The sequence below is a fragment of the Chironomus tepperi genome, unplaced genomic scaffold (genome assembly GCF_022539635.2).
Source record: "Chironomus tepperi strain 1889 unplaced genomic scaffold, CSIRO-AGI_Ctep_v1 contig_376, whole genome shotgun sequence".
Lineage (NCBI taxonomy): Eukaryota > Metazoa > Arthropoda > Insecta > Diptera > Chironomidae > Chironomus > Chironomus tepperi.
This window is the reverse complement of record NW_027226498.1, coordinates 4,354,067-4,377,959: the sequence shown is the minus strand read 5'-3', so window position 1 is coordinate 4,377,959 and position 23,893 is coordinate 4,354,067. Positions and strand designations below refer to the sequence as shown.

General features: G+C 30.8%; 3 protein-coding genes and 1 long non-coding RNA gene across 4 annotated transcripts; 1 reads left to right on the top strand and 3 right to left on the bottom strand.

Annotated features, from left to right (window-relative positions):
• Window positions 1–17: 17 nt before the first annotated feature.
• On the bottom strand, window positions 18–1,613 carry LOC139096115 (uncharacterized). Its single transcript, XM_070647750.1, has 2 exons — window positions 1,418–1,613; window positions 18–1,254 (listed from the first exon to the last, which is right to left on the bottom strand). Exons 1-2 carry the CDS (start codon window positions 1,439–1,441, stop codon window positions 79–81), a joined length of 1,200 nt encoding a protein of 399 aa, XP_070503851.1. The 5' UTR covers window positions 1,442–1,613; the 3' UTR covers window positions 18–78.
• Window positions 1,614–3,402: 1,789 nt separating this feature from the next.
• On the bottom strand, window positions 3,403–6,193 carry CtsK1 (C1 family peptidase 26-29-p). Its single transcript, XM_070647663.1, has 8 exons — window positions 5,279–6,193; window positions 5,148–5,169; window positions 4,924–5,074; window positions 4,387–4,569; window positions 4,194–4,321; window positions 3,980–4,127; window positions 3,835–3,907; window positions 3,403–3,771 (listed from the first exon to the last, which is right to left on the bottom strand). Exons 1-8 carry the CDS (start codon window positions 6,129–6,131, stop codon window positions 3,692–3,694), a joined length of 1,638 nt encoding a protein of 545 aa, XP_070503764.1. The 5' UTR covers window positions 6,132–6,193; the 3' UTR covers window positions 3,403–3,691.
• Window positions 6,194–13,705: 7,512 nt separating this feature from the next.
• Window positions 13,706–16,293, top strand: LOC139096144 (uncharacterized). The gene is made up of 4 exons (XM_070647802.1): window positions 13,706–13,909; window positions 13,970–14,047; window positions 14,353–14,694; window positions 14,752–16,293. The coding sequence occupies exons 1-4, from the start codon at window positions 13,735–13,737 to the stop codon at window positions 16,092–16,094; spliced, it is 1,938 nt and encodes a 645-aa protein (XP_070503903.1). The 5' UTR covers window positions 13,706–13,734; the 3' UTR covers window positions 16,095–16,293.
• Window positions 16,294–16,709: 416 nt separating this feature from the next.
• Window positions 16,710–18,793, bottom strand: LOC139096145 (uncharacterized). Its single transcript, XR_011544925.1, has 2 exons — window positions 18,706–18,793; window positions 16,710–18,640 (listed from the first exon to the last, which is right to left on the bottom strand). It is a non-coding gene; the product is annotated as an uncharacterized lncRNA (long non-coding RNA).
• Window positions 18,794–23,893: the final 5,100 nt, after the last annotated feature.

The following is a 23,893-nucleotide window of genomic DNA, read 5'->3' as shown; positions in this document are numbered from 1 at the left end:
TGACTTACAGTTTTAGTTTGAGTTTTTTTTATTTGATTTATTGATTTCAATTAATGAGTTACATAACTTTGTGTTAATTTATCCAGTGCACAATATAGCTATACATGCAGCAGATATTATATATTCTTCAGTCGGCTCCGCATCTGTATTCGGAGTACATTCGATAAATGGATTCTTATCAAAATCATGTGCACAGTAGCAGTAAGTCATGCTGTCTATGATTTCGCAAGACGAATTTTCACCACAAAATGCTTCACATTCTTTCCATTCGGAAACGTCTGGGTTGTTTGTTTGTGTACATCCAATTCCTTTAGTTGGAAAAGTTCCTTCAATACACGAGCAATATTGTTTGTGGTCTATAGCAGTACATAAGGAATTTTCACCACAAAAATGGTTCAAACAGCTTTTATGACATTGTGAGTCTATTGGACTACAAAACTCATCAAATTCACATTCTGAATCCTTCCAGCAGCCACTTTTGCATACATGACTTTCGAGGTCACAAATTTCTTTCTCAGTACAGCTTTCAGGTCTGCAACCTTTCCTGCATTCTTTGGTTTCGACATTACAATATTCATCAAAATTGCAGCTTTGATCAGTTCGACAGCCCATTTTACAAAACCTAGAACCATTGCCATCATTATTATCATATCCATGACAATATTCATCTGGTTGACAATACTCATGTGAACGGCATCCGAAGTTACATGTGTTATTTATTAAATTGCAATATTCACTCTCATCACATCCATCATCAGAAAAACAACCAGTTTTACATTCTTTACTTAATTGATCACAAAATTGACCTTTCATACAAAAATCATGTGATTGACAACCTTTAACACATTTCTTTGTAGAATCCTCACTTTCATCACTACAAAATTCATCCTGACCACAATTTTCTTCCGACTGACAACCTTTCCTACATACTCGTGTAAACATGCAGCAATATTCATCAAACATGCAAGTCTCGTCGCTTTTACATCCATTTTTACATAGTTTTTCAGTATTGTCACAATATTCATCAAATTTGCATGTCTCTGAGCAATAAGAGCTACAATTTGGAGGTTTTCCATAAGCATCAGCGTCACACTTACAATATGGTCCACCAAGTTCTTGCACTTTTGGGTCATTCTCATCATCAAAACATTTTGCGTGTGTTCCACAAATATTTTGCTGTAGATCTGAACATTTCAGGAATTTATATTCATCTGTTTCGATGGTTATTGATGATGTAAAAATGCTCAACAAAACCTAGAAATATTATGATTTAAACCTTTGATTTTAAAATTAAAAACATGTTAAGCTAGCAAACCATAATAGGTTGCTGAATCTCACGCCTCGCCCAGTCAAAGTGAAATTATAAGCAACATTATTTTTCAAAAAAGCGCTAAAGTGTAGAAGTAGAAATACTTACGAGTAAAAATGACTTCCGAATCATTTTTGAGTATTTTGTATAGATTTTATAGGTCAAATAGGATTGATTACTTTTATTGATAACTTGCTGCGGGTTAAAACTTTATGAAAGAGTGAGAAAATTGCAAAAAAAGATTTTAAAATTCAATAAAAAATTATTTTGAAGAAATGTGCTTTATAAGAGAGAAAGATCTCTAAATAGCTCTCTATAAAGAACAAGAGAACCAGCAGAAATAGATTTTGCAAATTTTGTGGCCTTGTCTTTCTCTGTTTTTTTTTCTTTCAAAACTGTTATCATGAGGATTCTAAAAAAAAATAATTATTTAAAAGCTTACTCGTGCATTAAATCTATACATAGTAAAATTATATTCCCGAGAAGCAAATATGAAGCTAATTTAACTATAGATTATTAAGAAATTTTCAAACTTTCTCATTTTTTGAAAAAAGTTTATATTATATTAAAAATAGTCATATTAATCAACATTTAATTTTTAAAGTTTTAAGTTTAGTGCAGCGAAAAACAAAAGGTTGTCCACCACTGGTTTAGTGTAAAAGCTTGCCATACAATAAACGAATTTTTATGCAAGTAGTTATTCTGAATACAGGAACAATGTATCTTGCAGTTAATATTTTTGCAAAAGGTGATGTTTCCATTTTTCGTCGTGATTTTTCCGATTTATCTTCGACATCAGTTTTGATATTTAGAGCTTTTGGTTGTAATTTAACTTCTTCTTCATAATTTGGGCTAAAAGATGATTCTGTCAAATTTACATTATCTTGACTGGATTGAGTGCTGAGATGGGACCATAAAATCTAAAATAATTAATATTCATGAATTGCTGAAATTTAATCACGTCAAATGATTGCAATGGCGTCAGTTAAATTTTAAGGCGTAGCAGGGAGTTTTTCAAACATTTTTTTTTTGATTTTTAATAAAAATCCTTAGCTTACACAAAAAATTTCTCAAATCCTTTCCCTGCATGTCTTTGGCAAAATATTTCAGTACAAGGTTGATTTAGACTGTTACTTACAATTAATAAAATATAAGTTCTTAACTTCATAAATTTAACTTTGTATAATTCAGTTTTTTAAACTGTACTGATTACAGTGAGAAAAAAGCAGTTTGATGGATTTTGCTTGCTTTTTAAAATGTTCACTTATTGCATAGCTAACTCTCATCATGCGTTCATCTCTGAGGTTTGCCAATTTCAATTTTTACACTGAAAATTCATGCATGTTAAAATCGCAACATATAGGTATCTAATATGGAGGTATGTTCTATTTTGCAAAATATTTTTGATATTAAATTCATACCAAAAACTATATCCAAAAAATGCAAAGAGCATACTATAAAACAGTGGTGGACAACATGTGTGCTTCGACTCACTAGTGCGTAGCCAATTAAATGGAAATGCCATGAACCGCATGCCGTGTGAAGTTTCGGTCGTAACTTACCCCGAGGTGTGCCGTGGCACAGAAAAGGTTTCCTACCACTGATATAAATTGAGAGCTAAATTTATTTAATATTATCAAGTGTCAATTCTCGGAGAGAAGCTCGCATATAATTTTAAAATGAAATTTAAATTCCATAATTAGGCAAAATTTGTTTCATTAAAATAATGAGTGAAAAAATACAAACATTTTTTTGATTACATAGAATGAAGAGAATGTCAGATGAACTCAAATTCGATGAAATAGAAAGAAATACGATTTAATCAACAGAGAATTAGAGTTGATTTAAATTCAATTTCCTATATCAGTTCAAACCTTCTGTGTCATTTTCATTTGGAATTTTTCATAACATTTCAAGTAAGGTAAGCTTTGCTGTAAGAGTACATCAGCTCTTGCAAGTTTGTATCCCACTAAAGGGTGTGATACAACAGAATATTTTGCACAGGGCCTTAAGATCAAAAGGTGCAGAAACTGACTTTAAGAATCTAAATGTATATGAAAAGTTTTTACTTCAAGAATCACACAATTTTCAAATAATGTTGATAAAAAAATATGATTTTATTCAGTCATGATCTGTAAGTTTGTAAATTGATATGATGAACATGATAATCGGATATAATATTTTTCATGTGAGAACTCAACTATTAAATTAAAAGTCAAAAATGAAATTTAAAACATTTTAAATTAAAATGGGTATTTTTAAAGAATTTAGTTGAATGAAATTTTAATCGAAAAATTTACACATTTGTGATCATGAAAATAGAATTCTATATGATAATTATTAGTATGAGTTACAGTCCATTTTTTACAATTTCAGCACACCTCACATGAGAACGTAGGTTGCATCCAACATGATACCGCAATTGTTATTGCGTGCAGACATGAGAGCGTATCCATCATTGCCTGAAATGAAGAATTAAATTTTATAGAGTATCATACAAAAATTTTACAATAAGAGCAACATACCCCAGTATGTCGACCATGAATTTTTAATCAAGAAATAAAGCTCTCCATTCATTGTTCCGTAGCCCACAGCAAGCTTGAAAAAATTTTAAGGATAGATGAATAATAAAATTGAATAGTTAAATCAAAATTCATGAGCAATTCTTACCACAGCATGATCTAAATCATCAACTGTGTTACCGCATTTTTCATCAAAATAGACACCATGCGAGTAGAAGGTGAAGGTACGTTTGCTTGCATCAATTGCAATAGACAATGGACCATGCTTAAACAATGCGACTTTGAAGGCATTTTCACTGAAAGATACAAGAAAATTAATGTAAAAAATAGAATAAAGTATAATTATTGTTAAGTTTACTTACTCATTGGCAGTTACATTAACCCATCCCTTAATTGGTGCAACAAGATCAGCTTTATTAATATGACAATAACCATCCTGTCCCAAATAATTTCCATAACTTTCTTCAGTTGGAATACCACCGACTTTCATCTAAATAAAAAAATGGAAGCAATTAAAGCCTTTTTTCATACAAATGAATAGCCGTTAATCCTCACCATCCATTGATAGGCACGGAAATCTTCACCACCATCACATCCATTATTTCCATAGCCCCACGAGCAATCAATTAGAGCTTGTTGAGATAATCTTACTAATTTATTGCCATTGTTGAGGAAATAAGCACCTTCGATGGCTCCAACTGTACCGAAGCTCCAACACGAACCACAAACAGATTGATCCTGTATTTTTGAGTAGAAGATAGAGAATTATGAAGATTAATTAAGATGATGTCTAACATTTGTTTCTTGATAGTATCAAGTCTATATAAAAGGTAAGAATGAACTTTATCAACATAAATTTTGTGCAATCTTGCTTGCTATATAGTCAAGTAAATCGAATCATGCCAAATTTTTGAGCTGTCAATCATTTATATGATTGTTTCATGTAAAGCGTAATTGGAATCGACTCGTTTAATTTTAAAATTGCTGATAAGTAAATTTGACATATTTTTGTTTATAAGTCATCGTACAAACAAAATTCATAATAAACAAAAATAGAATAAGAACTGAAAAATAAGCAAAAAATATTCGAACCTTAACAGGTGTCACAGCTCCATAAAGTCTCCAATCATATTGATCAGGTAGATGATCCATTTCTTCTTCAACATCATATGGGAATGGACGACCGCCATTGTAAACCTTTGATGATCTGAATCCTCTTAATGCTTTCAGTTCGTCAGCAGTTCTGTTTAGTGAAGTGAAAAGAGAAAATTGGATATGGAAATGAAAAAGAATTTCACAAAAAAGGTTCTATTTACCTGTCAGCTAGATGGTTGACACCTGCACGAGTCACATAAAAAAGAAGAAAAAATGAATTGAATAAGATTTTTTTTGAAGCATAAGATAAATTTTAAGGCACAACAAAAAATTAAAACGTAAAATATTTTACCTAAGGAGTATCCCAAGCCTTTACGGTTATTTGAATGGATAAAGCGTAAGTTCTGACGGAAAATGTTTTTACGATTCTCATGTTCATGATGTGTCTCGTAATCCTTATCATGTTTCTTTTTGAATCTTTCAAATTCATCATCAACATGCTCTTCATTGCGTGGATGAATAAATTCCATCATTGGATTCATGGTTGCAAAGTGTTTGTTGCCAGGTCCTGGGAATGATTGACATTTGTCGAGTTCAACTTCAAAAATTTCATTTGGAATATCTTCATGTGAGTAGTCAGTGTATATTAAATAGTAATGATCGATGTGTGATCCGAGTAAGGTATTGTATCCTTTCATATCATAACGAACTGGAATTGGCATCAATGATGATGGATATTTTGGAGATTTCTTATATCTAACCCATAATGTGTAAACACTCCTTTTCTCTCCGATTGTTTCTTCAAAACGGAAGCGATCACACTTAAATCCACTGCAATCAACAGTGTCAAGAAGCGAGAAGCTTTTTACAAATGGCAAAATAGCTTGAACGCCGATATGATATTCAGAACTTCCATTGACTTGTAGACATGTTTGCTTACTAGCGTAATCATCAGTCGTTACTGGAGCAATTTTTATTGATGTTCCGTATTGACCTTCATGAACCAGCTGATATGTTTTTACTGTATCTCCATAATAATCAATTCTACTACGCCCAGTTGTCTCATCATACCATGCAGAAAATGGCTCTTCAATTTCAGCATATGGAATATACAATATTCCTTTAACTAAATAGTTCTTCTCCCATTTAGGAGGACTTTTTGCAAATGCAAAAGCAATCAAAATTGCAAAAATAAAAAACTTCATTTTACACTCAACTTATCACTTCACTACACTTCGAATTACACTAGCCGACTGATGCCTCAAATGCTTTGACTCATTCTCTTTAAATTTCTTTTCTCACATTTTTTTCGTTGAAAAATGTTCTATTATTGTTATTCATTTTTTATTCCTTTTATGTTGTTGTTGTTGCAATATGAGTAAAGAGTGAGAACATTGATGTGTCACCATATGGTGTCACATTGAATTTTAATACTTTATGACGGCGTAAATTTTGACGATAATGAATATTACTATGCAATTGTTTTACAAATTGTACCATTTTAGCTGTCTCTTGTGTTGAAAACAAGGGGGGAATCAACTGTATCAGAAGCTTGTAAGCTTGAAATTTGAAATGTAGCATGAGAAATAACGACGAAAGGAAGATTGGAATGTTTATTATATGCTTGATTCTTGACCAGTGTCAATGCCTTGATAATATTTTGTTTAATTTTTCATACAAAGGTTTTGAAAGGGTAAGGTATCAATCAATATGAACTAAATGTTATGCACATATTTGAAATTTAAAGAACAATTTCATTTGAATAATATCTCAATATCTTTTCATATCAGTCAACATATTCTATGAATTTTGGATGACATTTCATTTAAATAAATAAAAGATGTGTGACAAAACTCATTGATATTCCTAATCTGAACCTTACTCTCGTATATTATTCAAACTATTATGTTGTGTCACAGGTAAATCCTCTTCGATTTTATTTCTTATTTACTTCGCCTTTTGTCGTTTCTTCTACCTGCTCTTTTTGTTCTAAAACCATACAGAAAACGTTTCGTTAAAAAATTTCATGTTGTTGCTTGTTCTCTTTGATGAGTTGTTAAATTTTTAAGTTATATTCTTCATCAAACCTTGTTGTCATATTTTCGATGTAGCATCTAAATGTGAGACAAAAGTTTAGAAAATATCCCTCAAATTGACTTAAATTGATTTTAAGAGAAAAATTTAAATCATTGAGCATAGAATGATTCATGTACGCTGAGAGAAACAAGTGCTCAAATATTTATAATGATTACAGAAAATAAAAAGAAGAAAGCACGAAAATTGTGCACTTACGAAGGTTATCTTTTGTAAAGTCTCATCTTTATGATTGTGCTGAATGTCAATGAACAGAGAAATTTGTTGTTATTATCAGTTTTCGTTACAAACTTACTCGTGAGAAATTAGATATTTTCTTGATTTTTTGTTGTACTTACTTATTTACTTTCTTGGCTGATTGTGTCGCGGGACTTCGAGAACTTCTGGTGGTTAAGAATGCTACGCATTCAACCCAGGAATAAATTGATTTTCCTCTAGATTTCTCACTATCCATAAAATTTTCTGTTACTCTATATGTTAAAGCATCCTGTGAGCATCTGTATCCGCTGATACTTTTGTACAACATTTTAGATAACAGACCAATTAATTTAATTATTTTTACAAATTAAATCCAACTTGATTGACTTTGCTCAATCCTTCTTTATCAACCTTCTTGTATGCTTCTTTTAAGAATTAAACAATAATACACAATCTAATAAAAATTAATAAGAAATCACTAAGCCCTACAAAGTTAAAAAAGGTCGAAAAGATTAAATTCAGATTATTTTCTTATCACAATAAAAAAGTATCATAATAACAATTTAGGTCTGTACAAATAAGAGAATCAATCAATATTAAAAAAAATTGAAATAAAAACGAAAGTTGAAGATTACGGAAGTTAGGGGAACAAATAAAAATAAAAATTTATTAAAAATAAACTTGTGTTTCTTTTTGGAATGAATATTTTTGAGAGGAGTTTAAAATAAGTTTGTTATGAATTATGCTTTGGGGTTGAAGCAAGCTTGAAAATTTTTCATAGCTGTAAAAATTGAAAAAAATATTTTCTTAGAAATTGTTATATGTTATGTTATTTCAATATCATCTAATGTGTTGAGTACAAACTTCACACAAAGCATTTTGGGAAAGAAATAAAAATGCAAAAGAAAGAAGATGGAAACTTTTTTTGAAAAATATTTTTTAAGTCGCTTTACTTCCTCGAATAACATTTTTAATCAGATTAAGGAATCACGAGAAAACATCTTGTCTAAATTTAAAAGCATTTTCATGAATTTATTTTTGAAATTCTTATGATTTCCTTTAACAAATATCAATTTTTATTTGAACTTATTGTATGGAAATTTTTTTTGGAAATATTTGATGCTTATTATATATAGAATAGGATGACCATTTGTATAAGGTTGAGAATGCTGAGGTTAATTTGAATTTTTTAAGTCTTTCGTGTTATAACGGACAATTGTAATTTAAATTATATTTATATTTATCATTGTTGTTTACCCTATTTTCATATAAAGATACAGTCTGCATTCGAACTTCAAATTTAAAACATTATTATTATTGAATAGAGCCGTTTATAAGAGAAAATTTCGAAGAATTAAAAAATTTTGTTAACATTCTGCTGCAGCGTCCCAACAAAAATACAGCAGATGCCAATCATAGAATTTGCACAAACTTTTTAATGGTTAGAGTCTTAATTATCTAGGAAAAGTTGACGAACTATTGCATCAAGGTAAAACTGACATAAAGAATAATGAAAAGCTATTTTCATATTAAAGTAATAAATCAAAGATAAAACAAGAAAGAAACTATAAAATAAGCAGTAGGAAGCTAAAGAAAGAAAAGTTGTTGCAGATACGTTTCTATTTCAAAGATTTTCTCTCGAAAAGCTCAAAATAAATTCATGAGCATTCAATGTACAGCTGAGCATTCAATGTACATACTGCTGTTAGGTAAAGTTCAGAGTTTTGGATATCTTGTAAAAATTCATAAGTTTTAAGAAACGGTTTTTTCTTACATCAAATGCAAATTTTAAGGATGTTGTGCTTTTCGTGCCAAGGAAAATGTCGACATCAAACGATGATCAAAATATTTGTTACAGAATCCAATTTTGTAACAATTTGATGAGATTTAGTCTGAAATGAATTTTTTTTTTATCTTTCCCGAGTGTACAAAGAGCACGCTAAGAGCATGCTCAAATTTTCGCTGAGCACGCTAGTGTGAGCATGCTCTTTCATACAAAACCTGATGTCACTACTTTACGCCTCTGAGCACGCTCAGAGAGCATGCTCTTTTAACGTGCTCAGAGCACATTGTGAGCATGCTCTGGAATGTGTTGTGACATGAGACATTTTTTGAAAAGTGTCATGTGACATAAAGTTGAGCATGCTCAGAGCATACTTAGGAGCATGCTCAATGAGCGTACTTTGGAGCATGCTCTAGAGCGTGCTCACTAAGCATGCATAAATATGCAAAATTTAAAAAAAATTAATTAATTTTCACTTATGGAAGAGAGAGAGAGAGAGAGAGAGAGAGAGAGAGAACGCACTTTTTTAATCATATAATATTAGTAGTATTAGAAAATGTATTTGTAATAAATTCTGTTTAATTAATAATCTGAAAAAACCAAAGTTAGAAAATTTCGCTTTTACCTGGATTTGAACCTGAGACCGCTTCGTTGCTATATGAGACCATCGCCTTAACCATTACGCCACCGCTGTATTTTACCTAATAATTTATATTTGGCAAAAACCATATATAAATGTTATGTATTTTACTGATTAATTTTAAATGTTTTTTGGTTAGTTTTTTCGGTGTTTCACTGTATTTTCAGGTGGATAATTTTCAGAGATTTTTCCAAGATTTTCCACATTTTCTCGTTGTGCTCAGGATGTGCTCTTGAGCATGCTCAACGATGTGCTCAGGTGAGCACGCTGAAATTTCATAAATCACATTTTCTCGTTGTGCTCAGAGTGTGCTCTTGAGCATGCTCAACGATGTGCTCAGGTGAGCATGTTAAAATTTCATAAACCACATTTCCTCGTTGTGCTCAGGATGTGCTCATGAGCATGCTCAACGATGTGCTCAGGTGAGCACGCTGAAATTTCATAAACCACATTTTCTCGTTGTGCTCAGGATGTGCTCTTGAGCATGCTCAACGATGTGCTCAGGTGAGCACGCTGAAATTTCATAAACCACATTTTCTCGTTGTGCTCAGGATGTGCTCTTGAGCATGCTCAACGATGTGCTCAGGTGAGCATGTTAAAATTTCATAAACCACATTTCCTCGTTGTGCTCAGGATGTGCTCATGAGCATGCTCAACGATGTGCTCAGGTGAGCACGCTGAAATTTCATAAACCACATTTTCTCGTTGTGCTCAGGATGTGCTCTTGAGCATGCTCAACGATGTGCTCAGGTGAGCATGTTAAAATTTCATAAACCACATATCTTCGTTGTGCTCAGGATGTGCTCATGAGCATGCTCTACGATGTGCTCAGATGAGCATGCTGAAATTTCATAAACCACATTTCCACGATGTGCTCAGGATGTGCTCTTGAGCATGCTCTACGATGTGCTCAGATGAGCATGCTGAAATTTCATAAACCACATTTCCACGATGTGCTCAGGATGTGCTCTTGAGCATGCTCTACGATGTGCTCAGGTGAGCATGCTAATATTTAAAATGCCATTTTGCATGAGCATGCTTAAGATGTGCTCAAGAGCATGCTCAGTAGTGTGCTCAGGTGAGTACATCAAAATTTTGATTTTGAGTATGCTCATGAGCATGCTCAGTTGAACGTGCTCACCTGAGCACGCTCAAAAAAATTTTATATTTTTCGAGAGCACGTTCAGAGTGTGCTCATGAGCGTGCTCAGTTGAACATGCTAACGTGAGCACGTAAAACGATGAATTTGAGCATGCTCAGAAGCGTGCTCACAAAACTGAGCACGCTCTTTGTATACTCGGGTTTAGAATTCAATTTTGTTTCATTTGTTTGTTCTACTTTCATATGCAGTTTTCTTTTACTTAAGTTGACAAGCTCTCATTTAAACTAACACGTAATTTGAATATATAGTGAAGATTGCTGTCCAATTTATGATTTCTTTAATATAGAGAAAATACATTTCAGACTCCAAAGTAAATAAATAAGTCGTCTTAGAACCGTGTTACTTGTGCTACTTTTGGATACCCTTGTGGATTCCATCCTAGAGCGGTACAACAAACTTGTGTTTCTGCTCTCGAATTTACTCTTTTTACAATGTTGCGCTTTCAAGGTGTGTGATCTATCCATTAGTCCTTTTGCAAGAGTACTTCCCGATCAATGTTCTGACCAGTTCTTCTTAATAGTGCACAATTTAATGACCAATCTTCTAGGAACCTTCTGCAGCCACTGCAGCCACAGAAACTCTAATTTTTGAAGATGCTCATCTTGAAGGAGTTGCTGATACTTATCATTTTCCGATATTTATCTAACATTTAATTAATTGAATATAAATCTTATTTGATGGAAAATAAATACTCTCGCCTTTCAATAAGAAGTTAAAAGTTCACAACACCAAGAAAAGATGAAATTATCTTTTTGAATTTCCATTATGAGATGAAAAATCCCTACAAAATAAGGACACTGTATCATGTACATTTAGATGATCAAAGGAAGTTTCTAAGTGAAAAAAATTTAAAAATCTAATTCAGACCAGACGTGAGACTTGAAGCACAACAACAAATGAAAGTAAAAGTACCCAAAAAAAAAATATTTTCTCAATGAAAATAACGAATTCTGACCTTTTTTCTTCGTCGTATCTCTTCATCCTTTTATTTTTCTTCTATTAGGTATACAATCCCGATCGGCACAAATTGAAATGTTGCCACCACGGCGACGACTCGGTCGTATACTTAAAGCCAAGTGGCTGCCACTTGGCAAATTCGGTTGTTTTCGCCAAGTGGCAGCCACTTGGCTTTAAGTATACGACCGAGTCGTCGCCGTGATGGCAACATTTAAATTTGTGCCGATCGGGAATGACAGTCCTTTTCTATTAATTTATTCTTTAATTTTGTTTGCTTAACTGATTATATCAATGGTCACGATTGTAGTTCAATCGAGGGTTTACATTTCTATTTAAATGAAAATGATAACATTATAAATAAAAGAGCAACATGTAGCTATCAACAGAGTAGGCTAAATTTATATTTTTGTGTAACCATCCTGAGGGATACGAATGATGTAAGCTGTATTATGGAGCTTTGAAGGCTTCTGCCCAATTCTGTTACTAACAGCCGCCTCTATTTGAAAACCAAATGGATGAATAACGAAGCTCTAAAAATGTACTGCATAAAAAAAATTCCTAGTTTATTCAATTCCAATAAATTTTCTCTACATCTTTGTTCCCTTGAAGCGTTAATATGTCAGATGCTCTAATTGCATTCATTTTACTTCATCATCAACATCATCATCATCACTATCAATGACTTAATCACTCAGCAGCAGAAAACAGTAAAACATAAAAGAAAATTGCAAAACTTTTCTTCCTTCACCTTTTGCATTTCCTTCATCAATACAAACTCTTTGAGATTCTTTAAGTATCTTGCGAGAAGCTATTTGCATCAACATTTTATTTTATATAGAAAAGGAAGGAAAAATATTTTTGCTCTTTTTTATAATTTTTTCATGCTTATTATTGTGAATCTATTGCTATTCCGCTTGTCATTTCCATAATTATGGAACGATAAACAAAGCTGAGAAGTTTTCATCCTGTTTAATGAAAGCCAAGTTTTGAGAAATTAAACTTTAATCATTCAAAAGAATGGAATTGACTAAAGAACTGTGATATTAACGCGAAACTGAAACTTTTTTCAATCCTAGCTGTTTGAAATACAAATTTTTTTTGCTTAACAAGTGCACATTTTGTCTGATTATGATTTTTAATATTAAAAGTTCTTCCAAAAGAACTTGGTTTATAGATTTTGAAGGATGAATTCCTTTTATATTTATGGTTGACTGAATTTTCGCTTTAAATTTTTCATCAAAGATTGCTGACATTTGTACTTAAAATTTTCTTAAAAGTTCCTTTGTCACTTCAAAAATTAAGATGAGAAGAAAATTTCGATCATCACAGCAATGACAAGGATTGTAATAAATCCATTAAAAATATTATCAATGTTAGAAGAAGAGATGCGACACTTTTAAACAGTGCTGTTTAAACTGTGAACAGCGGCATATGATTTGAAGCTTCAAGAACTAAAGATGCTTTTTTTTGTATTCTGGACTAATGATTAAATTTCATATGGCAGCCAAGTTTGGAAGCTTCCATTTGGTATTAATAAAAGAGGTTTAACGAAGCCTTCTTCAATTGTGTCCCTCGGTAATTTAATCTTGCGTATAGATGCGTTAAGACTTTTCCAGAGGAAAAAGCTGAAATAATTCTTAACAGACACTCGTCTATGAATTTATTAGAATAAAATTTTGAAATTTCAGCTGAAATAAAGAAAAAAATCCAAATTTGGTTGCTGTTTATTTACTTACATGAATTATTTTGAAATTTGAAATTGCACATTCTTAGATTCAGATTAATTTTTGACTTTGAACAATCTTCGTCTAATATCCACTATACTAATTTTTCGTTACAACATGTTAATTCAATTAATAACTTTAATTATCACATTGAATTTTCCTCATCATTGATCGATTATTTCATTTTTGATGTTTTAAAATTTAGTCTTTTGTTAATTTTTACTGAGCACGCATCGTTCAAGTCTTAAAAATGAAATATTTTGTCACTTTTGTAGCAATATTCATTTTTACAGTCGAAAGTGAAAGTTGTGGAACTTTAAGTCAATCTGCAAACCAGTGGCCATGGACTGTTTCAATATTTTCCAATGCTTCAAACATCGTTTTATGTCAGGGATCAATAATTAGCAATAAGCAAATCTTGACAGGTAATATCTGGTTTTTATGAGGGTCATGTGATGATGGAAGTTTAATTTATTAATTTATAGCTGGACATTGTTTGCAACAAAAGAATCCTTCATCTCTTCTTGTGTATCCTGGATTTGTATCAAATCGTAGGTCGGACAGTAAGTATTGTAAAAAGCTTCAAGCTCTGTCTTGAGATCCAATTTCTAATTTTCAAATTATGATCTTATAACACCTTCTATTATGGAGTTATAAGTAGTCAACCCAACACTTGCCTTGAAGCAGGAAACATTTGAATTAAATGAAATTTAATACCTCAAATGAATATCCTGTCAGTCAGTGTCACATGCCTGAAGGTATCATAATTCTCTGACACGCTATAAAATATGACTTTGAATACATAATTCAATTTCCATTTTTCGTTCTATTTTCATTCAACTACATCCTTAAAAAAATTTATTTTCAGATCTTCAGTTGGTTTGGCAAGTCGAGCAGATTAATCTTCATCCTGACATGAAATTGACATCGAGGGGAAGATTTATCAATGGTGGAATTGTTGCTTCGATGGCAAGTCATGCAGACTTAGCGATTGCAACCTTAAAGCAAGAGATTCAATTTAATGATATTATCCAATCTATATGTCTGCCAATTGATGATTCTATTGAGAATATCGAAATTCAAGGTAGTTACAGTGGATGGAATATGAATGTAAAAAATATTGAATCACTCAATGCAACCATCGAAGCGATTGGAGATGCTGAATTATTTGAGATACCTTTGGATGAAAAAAGAGTTGATTTTGTGACAGGTATGAAGAAAATTTTACAAATTTATGAATGATATAGCCTTATTCATGCTATTATAGGTACTGGATTTTACAGTCAAATGAATTCTTCATGGATGATTATCGGCTTGATGACGATGAGCGAGAGTGAAAATGGCACTGAGATGAATAAATTCATTAGCATTCATAAATATGTTAATTGGATTACGAATCTCGCACAGAGTACGTCTTTTCCATCAACAACCTCTGCCTCAATTAGCAGTGTTGAGACAAGCACCACTTTAACTAATTCTTCATCAGTACAAGAGTCAACGTTTTCAAGTCCATCAGTTGAAAATACTTCATCTACCTCAAGTATAGAAAACAGTTCTGCGATTTCAAAAACTACTGATTTAACAACTGAAGCAACCACAAAAAGTAATGTCACAAAAACTTCTGGTATGGGTGAAAAGACTACAGATTCTGAGCAGTCTCAAACTACATCTCAACCCATTACAACTACTGAAGAGAATGCAACCTTCGCAACAACAAGCAACCAGGAAAAACGAGAGAATTCTAAATTATTATTATTAAACAGCAACAATAATTCATCAACTGCTAAAATCGATGCAGAAAATTCTCAACAATCAACAACAGCTTCTGATTCAAATACCCAATCTATTACTCCAACAACCCGGCGAACAGATACAACAAATCAACAAAGCTTGTCAACTCAATCATTTAAAACAGAAAATTCAAGTCAAAGTAATCTAAATCCTAAGTCCCCTGTGTTGCCACTAGAAAAAGTAATCAACAGTCTTGAAAAATTTGTTGGACAAACCACCCCAATTGGAAATGATAAAGCAAGTACTGAAACCTCCATAGTAAATGAAAAAGCCACAAATAGTGCTGTAACAAAGGGAAGTTCTGTAAATGAGATAAGTTCTACATCTGGATTAAACATAAATATCGATGATGTAACAGAAATACCCAAAACCATTTCATCAAATTTACAAGCAAGTTACAATCGTTCCGTTCTTCCAAGGCTTCCAGAATCAAGAGATTTGAAAGACTTTAGCAACAATGTATCTCAAGCCATTGAAAGCTTATCAACAATTTCAAATAGTTTGCCTTCTATAATTTCAACAACATCTGCAACTACAACTAGAAACCCTATTGAGGAAGATATAATCACGAAAACTTCATTATCTTCAGTAGACAGTAGCTTGAATATTTCAACTGAAGCTAGCCCATCTGTAATGAACTCAACAGAATCTAACGACAATAATTCAACAACTACAGTAAGCAGCGAAGATTTAGTATTAGGAGGAATTGACTTTTCACCTGCTATGATAATCACTGGGATATGCATTGCGTCATTACTGGTTCTTTTTATTATTTTTGGTCTTTTGTCATTGTCAAAGCCAATTGAAAGTCCACATTAAGATTAATTTTTTTGTGAAAAATTAATGAATTATTTCCTTTCTTACTTCAGCTTATGATAAATGTTGATTTTTTTATTTATCATAAGTTCCTTCTTTACCTATTCTATACTTAATAATATAAAAAATAAATTGAGTAGAAGAGAAGATAAAATTGAAATGATTTAGAAACTCAATGAAATAAAGACATAATTCATAAATATTTTTTTGTGTTTGTATGTTTTTAATCCAGTGGTGGGCAACCTGATTTTGTTCTTTTTGTGTCATGTGTATTTTCTGTGGCCCGGCTCATTTCTGCCTTAGATTTTTATTTGCAATTTCAAATAGTTATATCTATGCTCCTCAATTGGCGTAAGATTTTGATGATAACCAAATAGCGACCACATGACATCCTAGAGGAAACGAATAATTAGTGTTGATCGGATATACTTGACACATTATTTATTTTTTGAACTGATATGTCGCGACACATAAATTGTTAAAATGTATGTTTCTGATTCGAATTTTGTATGAAAAAATTGACTTAAGTCGGCTAGACTTCATAAAAATGTTAAGTTGACTTCGAGCTCTGGTATAAATAAATTAAAAATTAATGTTAATTAATAAAGTTCAAGAAAATTCTGTACATCGAAAATGTGTTCTTTTATTATAAATTTTATCAAATAACGTGTTAATTTTTACATATATATGTATAGACCTGCTGCCCTTGATATACCAGATATAACAAATGTAAGGCAGCTCATTATCATTTTTACACAAATTCATGCTTTTGTTTTTGGTATTCAGACACATGCATTATTTTTGATTGTTAAATTCATTGAACATTGACTTGCTGACGTCATGAAAATATTTGATATTAATTAACATATTTACTGTTCAGATTCTCATTAAAAGTTAATTTTCATCAGCTCTATTGATGTAAAATGCTGTTCATGACAGTGATATCCAATGCTATTTATAATCACGTATGTCATTTTAACATAAAAAAGTTCAAATCACTTAGAAGTGTCATAGAAATTTGAGAATGAAATGGATAAATATACCTCACATATAATAAAGTTATTGACATTTGATTTTAATCTATAATTTTAATGATCCTAATTCGTTCTTATATTTACAAAACCAGAAAAAAATTGAACAAATATTGACTATATTATATGAAAAGGACATATGATTATACTAATGTCCTCCCAAAAATAAAATCTCAAAATCATATGAAACTCAATATGTTTGGTGAAAATTGATTCTTCGTATGTGTACCGACACTTATGGTCAGATTCTTATTCGTTTGAACAAAAAATAAGCGATCGAATTTTTTTTTATGTTTGACATAAATATTGAAAATGGATTTTTTGATTATTAAAAAAGTGGGTGACGCATGTAAGTATGTAAACAGATTGCTACATTGATTGAACATTTTCAATATATTGCTATGGGATCACTTTGATGTAAATTGATCCTTTTTGTAAAAATTCTTTGCAACATAGTTGTATGCCTTCATGTGAGCTTCCATATTTTATATTGTTTGAATTATAATCCAATTTTTTCTTGTTATAATACTTTTTGCGAGATTAAAAAGCTTTTCCGATTAGCACAAGTTTTTAAAAGCAATCAGGTGGGGAACACATGATAGCGAAATTGGAAGTTGTATGTTAATTAACATGAAAGTTGTCACTTGGATGTCATATGGTAACCACTTGATTGAAATTAAAAATTTATGCTGGCCGGTTGTCCATAATTTTATTTGTACTTTTATTTTAAAAAAATTAGTAACATCAGCAGCATGATATTTTATGACTTAGATTTGTCTCGATTTTTATGAAGTTAAAACTTAAGTTTTTCAGACTATAGACGAACATTTTTGATGAAATATCTTATTTGAACATAATCATCGAAAACAAATCGCGTTTATGTATATGCGTTGAAAAAGATTTTCAAACTAGTTTTAGATTCCATAACCTACCTTAACTTAATTAATGGAATTGTCGTGAATATATTATAATACGTAATAACCCTTGAAGAAGTTGAAGAATGGTCGGATATTGAAACTTTTTTGGGCAATTACTTTCAGAAAAAAATCTATTTAAATGCCATTAATCGATCTTAGGTCTAGTTATTATCTTGGCAAATGTCAAATTGTCCACTCGTATAAGTTCTTAGGTTTAGGTTTTTAACATATCCCAACTAAAATTTGAGTAAGTTACTTATCACATGATTGTTACCTATTAAAAAATATAACTGAATTAATTTAAATTGGAGTTGTGTCAATGTTCACCGGTTATTTTACAATAACTACTTTTGAAATTATCGTATTATCTTTTTCTTTCTTATTCAATAATAGTATATAATTAAAAATTGAAACATACAGCAACAATAAAAACAAACACACAATTTGAACTGCAAAAACTCTCATTACAGTAATCTCTCGAAGATACACAGAAGCTTTTTCGTATATTTTCTTGCTAGATTGCATCAATTGTTTGAGTTTATTATCCTCGTTGGAGTCACCATTGACACAGGTCACAGTAAGTAGCAGTAGAGTCAGCAAACTGATGCAATAATTCAATTAATTAAATAAAATTTTCTTGAAATATTTATGCGCTGTTTCAATTACCTTAGTTGAAATAACATTTTGAAATTTTTCATGTCGTATTAAAAAATAAACAGAATTGACAGCAAAACAACATGTATAGTCACAAAATAGATTAGAACTGATGACAAATGATGATGTGAATATATTTTCAAACAAAAAAAAATATTATGGAAGGTCCAAAACTGGTTTTTAAGCAATGATCAAATCATCAATGAGTTGCTCTCTGTTAGAAACATAATTTTGTATTGTTTGTCTTATGGGTCAAATATAAAACAAATTTAAGGCAATAAAAAGTTTTTTTCATCATTCAGTTGTTAAAATCAGTCTTTTTAATATATTTATTAACTGTTTAAGTAACTTTATATTGAATGGTAGACAACATGCCGTATGCCGTATGCGGTTCCGGTCAAGGCTTACTACCAAGGTGTGACGTGAAAAATAAAAGGTTTCCCACTTCTTCAATAGATAAAATTATATGGCAATAAATCCAATCGCATCTTCAATTTATTGTTTTAATAGTTCGTATTTGATCAAACTATAACCTATTCATTTTATCGATCGATATGGAATATTTATAGACAATGAAATAAAAATAAAGTACAAATATATGTTGAATTGTGACAATTTTTATTACTTTAGATGTAAGTACATTTAGAAACGGTAGAAATTGCCACTCTCGATTTGAAATTTTTATTGAGAGTATGGGTTGAGCCATTAGATATTCTTACTGGGTTTTCATCTCACGTAAAAATATCACAATACATTCAACCCTACGATATTTTTTAAAAGCACTTTACAACAGCCCAAAAAATCTAAATTTTAAATTCTTCTATTTTTTTCATATCATTATTCAACGCGATTTTACTTTACCGCTAAGTGATTTGTAGATTAAATATGAATATTTTTTTGTAAAGTATGTATGAAAGATTACATTCAAGGGGGAATTCATATTGATATAAAATTGCTGATTCATTATTATGCGAGGAGTTTTTAAAATACAATCATTTGTAATGAATCTTCATTGGGTTGTACGAAAAAGAAAAAAAAAATATAGATCACGAGTCCACCTTGAATTTATGTTCTAGAAAGCTAAATAGAGTAGCAACTAATGAATGAAAAGAATCCATTGCACTTTTCACATCACATTGCATACCTCCTGTTTATTTATTCCCAAGTTAAAAGTTTTAATTAAAAAAGCTCAGATATTTTTTTTTATATTAGGATGGGATTTTGTGTAAAAAGAGCAATATGAAAGGTCGGCTTATTAATTACTATCATCAACAGAGCAATCGACATGTGAAACTGAAAGCGACAAAGCAGACACGAGCATATTGAAGGTATAAATTATTTCACAGTGTATATAGCAATTCAACTTGACAACAATGTATGATAAAAGCTTTTGGTGTTGTTCATTTATTTCCTTCAGAAGAGGTGAAATCCGATTTAAACAATTGAAATTCGAGAATTACATGTTTTACCTTCATTTTTGACAAACGATCGTTATTCTAAATACTTAAAATTCAAAAAAAAAAACAGCACAACACTGTAGATTCTATAAAGTAACAAATAAATACGGTGAGAATATAAACAACTTGTTCGGAAATAAAATTGCATTTTCCTGATAAAATGAACAGTAGTTTTGTTTATAATACTCAAACATAAAGCTTTTAGTGAAGTTTTACTGATGCTTCAATATACTATATTTAATTGATTATTGCAAACACAACTTAAAAAGATAAAAATATTTGAATTTTACGGCACAAGGGAGTCTTTTTTTATCATTTATTCTCCTCGTGTTGAGTTCTTCTTTCAAATTTTTAAGCTTATTACAATAGAAAGCACGAATGAGTTGAGAGTGAGTTTGCGAATTAAATTAAATTAGAATAAATGAACTGAGAATCTTATAATGAGACGAATAATCAATTCAATATAGATTAAATCTGTATTTGGCAAACATAATCGGGAAATGAAATTTTTCCACTCTCATAATTGAATTATTGGAGTAAATTTTAATGAGAATTCAGGGTCGGGATTTAATTTTATCTAGGTACTTGCATTGTGATAATGAAATTTTATTCGAACAAATTGGATTTAATTATTCAGATGATGTAAGAGTTTTAGGGGTTATCATTATTTGGGAATCATGAATCACATTACATTTTAATGCACACTCCAAAACCGATCTAAGAAATAAGATTTTTATGCCATATTGGGATCGTTTTGTTTTGTCCATTAGAAATCCAGTATAATAATGTTGAAAAATTTTCAAGACTTACAAAACATAAAAGTGAAATAATAATTTTTTATTTAATAATTCAAGATATTTCAGACAAAGATAAACTTTTTGGTTAAATTATGATTTGTTGGTATGTACTTTTCACATTTAGAATTTTTTAGCGCATTTTTGAAATTTTTTTCAAAAAGGTAGCTTAATAAGACACTTTGTTCGGTCGGCTGCCAATAAAAACTTTTAATCTAGACATTGTAGAAAGCTCGGAATGGTTTTAAAAGATCAGTTCCATAAAGTTATTGGCGCATCGGGCATTTAAAAGTTTCAAATCAACGCATAAATGCTATAATTAACAATTTTTCATTTTCATAAAAAACAACAACAAAAACAACAACAACACGTTTTTTCATTGTTTTACAGTGTTTTTCAATGTTCTTCGATGCTTTAACAGTGTTTACTGAACAATGTTTGAATTTTTTTTGACCGTTATGAGATTAAATTATGTATATCCGTTAAATGATTTATTGGACTGGATCTTGTTTTTAGGTGTGGAAGCGACTTGGATCCTACTGTGTTTTGTGGGTTTGGAAGTGACCTGGATCCTACTGGATCTCGCTTTGTGGGTTTTGCTGGATCTTGTTTTTTAGATCTGGAAGTGACTAATTAATCAATTACTGATCGCTGGGACAAAAATGCGCTTAAGTCCCTCGATCAATAACACGAGGACTTTTGTAATTTTTTAAGCAGTTGTTCACCACCTTTTTCGTCCCATGTTACACCTCAACCCTTGAAAATGTTTCCAAAGATACAATATCAAATACCAAATAGCAAAAATTGATGATTCGATTCATTATCTGGCACCTGATACTGACATAGTGTCAGATTTAAATCAAATTCGGAGCCAAGTCATAAGCTTGGATAGACATTCCTTTCAAGTACATATCCCGGTACAGAGCTCGGTATTTAGTGGTAACAGGGAATAGCACGTGTATGCATGTACTGAACATTTGGCCAGATTCGGAGTCAGACTTCGACTTCCCCAACTCCCTCTACAACTGTTTTAAAACATTAAAAGTATTTGATTTTATATGTTCTTCGTTTTTCATCACTTAACAAAAACAACTGATTTTGTGAATGCATAATAAAAAAGATCCTACATGAGCTCTGAATGCCTTAAAAAGGATATTTTTGTAAATTTAATTTTTTACTTGAGGAAACCTTGAGCCTTTAACAAGACTGTAAGATCTAATGAATAAATTACCAAATAGAAAGAAAAGGAAAATTGGAAAAGTATTATTGTCAAAAGTAGAAGATCTCATGAATTTAAATTATGAAAATTTTCGTCCAATTTAAATATGAAAAGGAAGTGTTTGAATCACGAAATTATCTAACGGGAATGTTTTATGGTTTTATTAAATAGGCTTAGAAGTTTTCTTGTTACTGAAAATTTCATTTAAATAATTCAAGACATTCCTCAAATCATAAAATCTACATTTTACGACAATCATCTTCAATTTACGTATCCACATTTTTCTAGAGCAGTCATTTGTTTTCAATAAAATTAAAACTTTTCAAAGACATAATCACATCTGGCTTTTAATAATATTGACATACTTCTAATATTATAAATTTTTATAATAATTTTTTATATTAAAAATACAAAGTCATAAAAATATGAGCTACGTAAGGGACTATTTTATATTACATTGTTGTATAACCTTTTGTTTTTTGCAGCATTTCTTGTAGTAAAGCTCGACCGAAACCGCACATGGCACACAGGTTTCCAACTACTGTTATATGATGTTCAACACTAAAAATAATTTGATGATGTATATTACAAATTTTTAAATATCTCGTATCATCAACATAACAACACCTATTATTTTCTGTCATAAAAATATCTATTAAATCTATCACGAAAATGTGAATCTTTGCAAGTCTAAAATTCCTAGAATATTAATGAAAATCCAACACGTGGTTAAAAGTCGTGCAGAACATGAGATTGCGAATGAATTGAATTTTTATGTGGGTAGTAAAGCTCATTATTATTTTCAGTAAACGCATACATTTTTAAAGTGTTCAACTTACTTCAGACTTAAGTGTCAGGCCATGCCTGTAATTTAAACCAAATTAAGAAATTTTATTTTATAATGAGGTATGTTTTTGATATTCATTCTTTTAGTGACAACTAAAATATATTATTTAAATAAAATAATGTTTCATTTGAAGCATAAAAAATGAGAGGTTTATTAAAATTTTATCCGAAAACTTGAATTTTCTATATGGATTAATACAAATCTTAATATAATCAAGCTTTTTTAATAATTTGGAAAAGATTCTTATTTGTTATTATTAATCCATTTTTAAAATTTCCAATGTTTAATTTCAACTAACAGGAACGTAACAAGTAATTTTTAAACGGAATATTTTCGATGTATTCCAAAAAGACACGGCTAATTAAAGAATGTTTTCGTTTTCAAAGGTTTATGTATTCGCATTGATCCTCATGGCTACACATCTACAAGAATTCTAAGACAAATTTTCAAAAAAATTATTTTCATAAATTTCCATAAGCATATACAATCAGTATAGAAACAAGCGAAATGAGCACAACAAAAAAAAAAAACTTTTAAATACAGAATAGAGAATTTTAATTCTAAAAATCATTAAAGTCTATTATTAGTCGTAATTGTTAGGATAGCTTCACGGAAGTGGGTACTAAATACTTCCGCCTCATTCTCCCTACTCCACCGCAGACATCCACCCAGTTCATCTTATCATTACGAGAAAAGTGCCTCAATTGAAGACAAAATTTATTTCCTATGTGGGGAAAAATTCTCACCATACTGCTTTTCATGAAATTTTCCGACATTTTCTCTCTCGGAAAATTTTTTCTCTCTTTTGATATCTCATCTGGCAATACGCCGACAATTCTACACACAACTTTTTTTCTGCATCAAGATTTTGTGAATGAATGCA

Coding starts and splice junctions, on each gene's coding strand:
- LOC139096144 (XM_070647802.1), top strand. CDS start 13,735: ATGAAATATTTTGTCACTTTTGTAGCAATATTCATTTTTACAGTCGAA. Junction 13,910..13,969: donor CAATAAGCAAATCTTGACAG/GTAATATCTGGT, acceptor ATTAATTTATAG/CTGGACATTGTTTGCAACAA. Junction 14,695..14,751: donor AAGAGTTGATTTTGTGACAG/GTATGAAGAAAA, acceptor ATGCTATTATAG/GTACTGGATTTTACAGTCAA.
- LOC139096115 (XM_070647750.1), bottom strand. CDS start 1,441: ATGATTCGGAAGTCATTTTTACTC. Junction 1,255..1,417: donor TTCGGAAGTCATTTTTACTC/GTAAGTATTTCT, acceptor TAATATTTCTAG/GTTTTGTTGAGCATTTTTAC.
- CtsK1 (XM_070647663.1), bottom strand. CDS start 6,131: ATGAAGTTTTTTATTTTTGCAATTTTGATTGCTTTTGCATTTGCAAAA. Junction 4,570..4,923: donor GAGCTGTGACACCTGTTAAG/GTTCGAATATTT, acceptor TCAAAAATACAG/GATCAATCTGTTTGTGGTTC. Junction 3,908..3,979: donor ATGATTTAGATCATGCTGTG/GTAAGAATTGCT, acceptor AATTTTTTCAAG/CTTGCTGTGGGCTACGGAAC.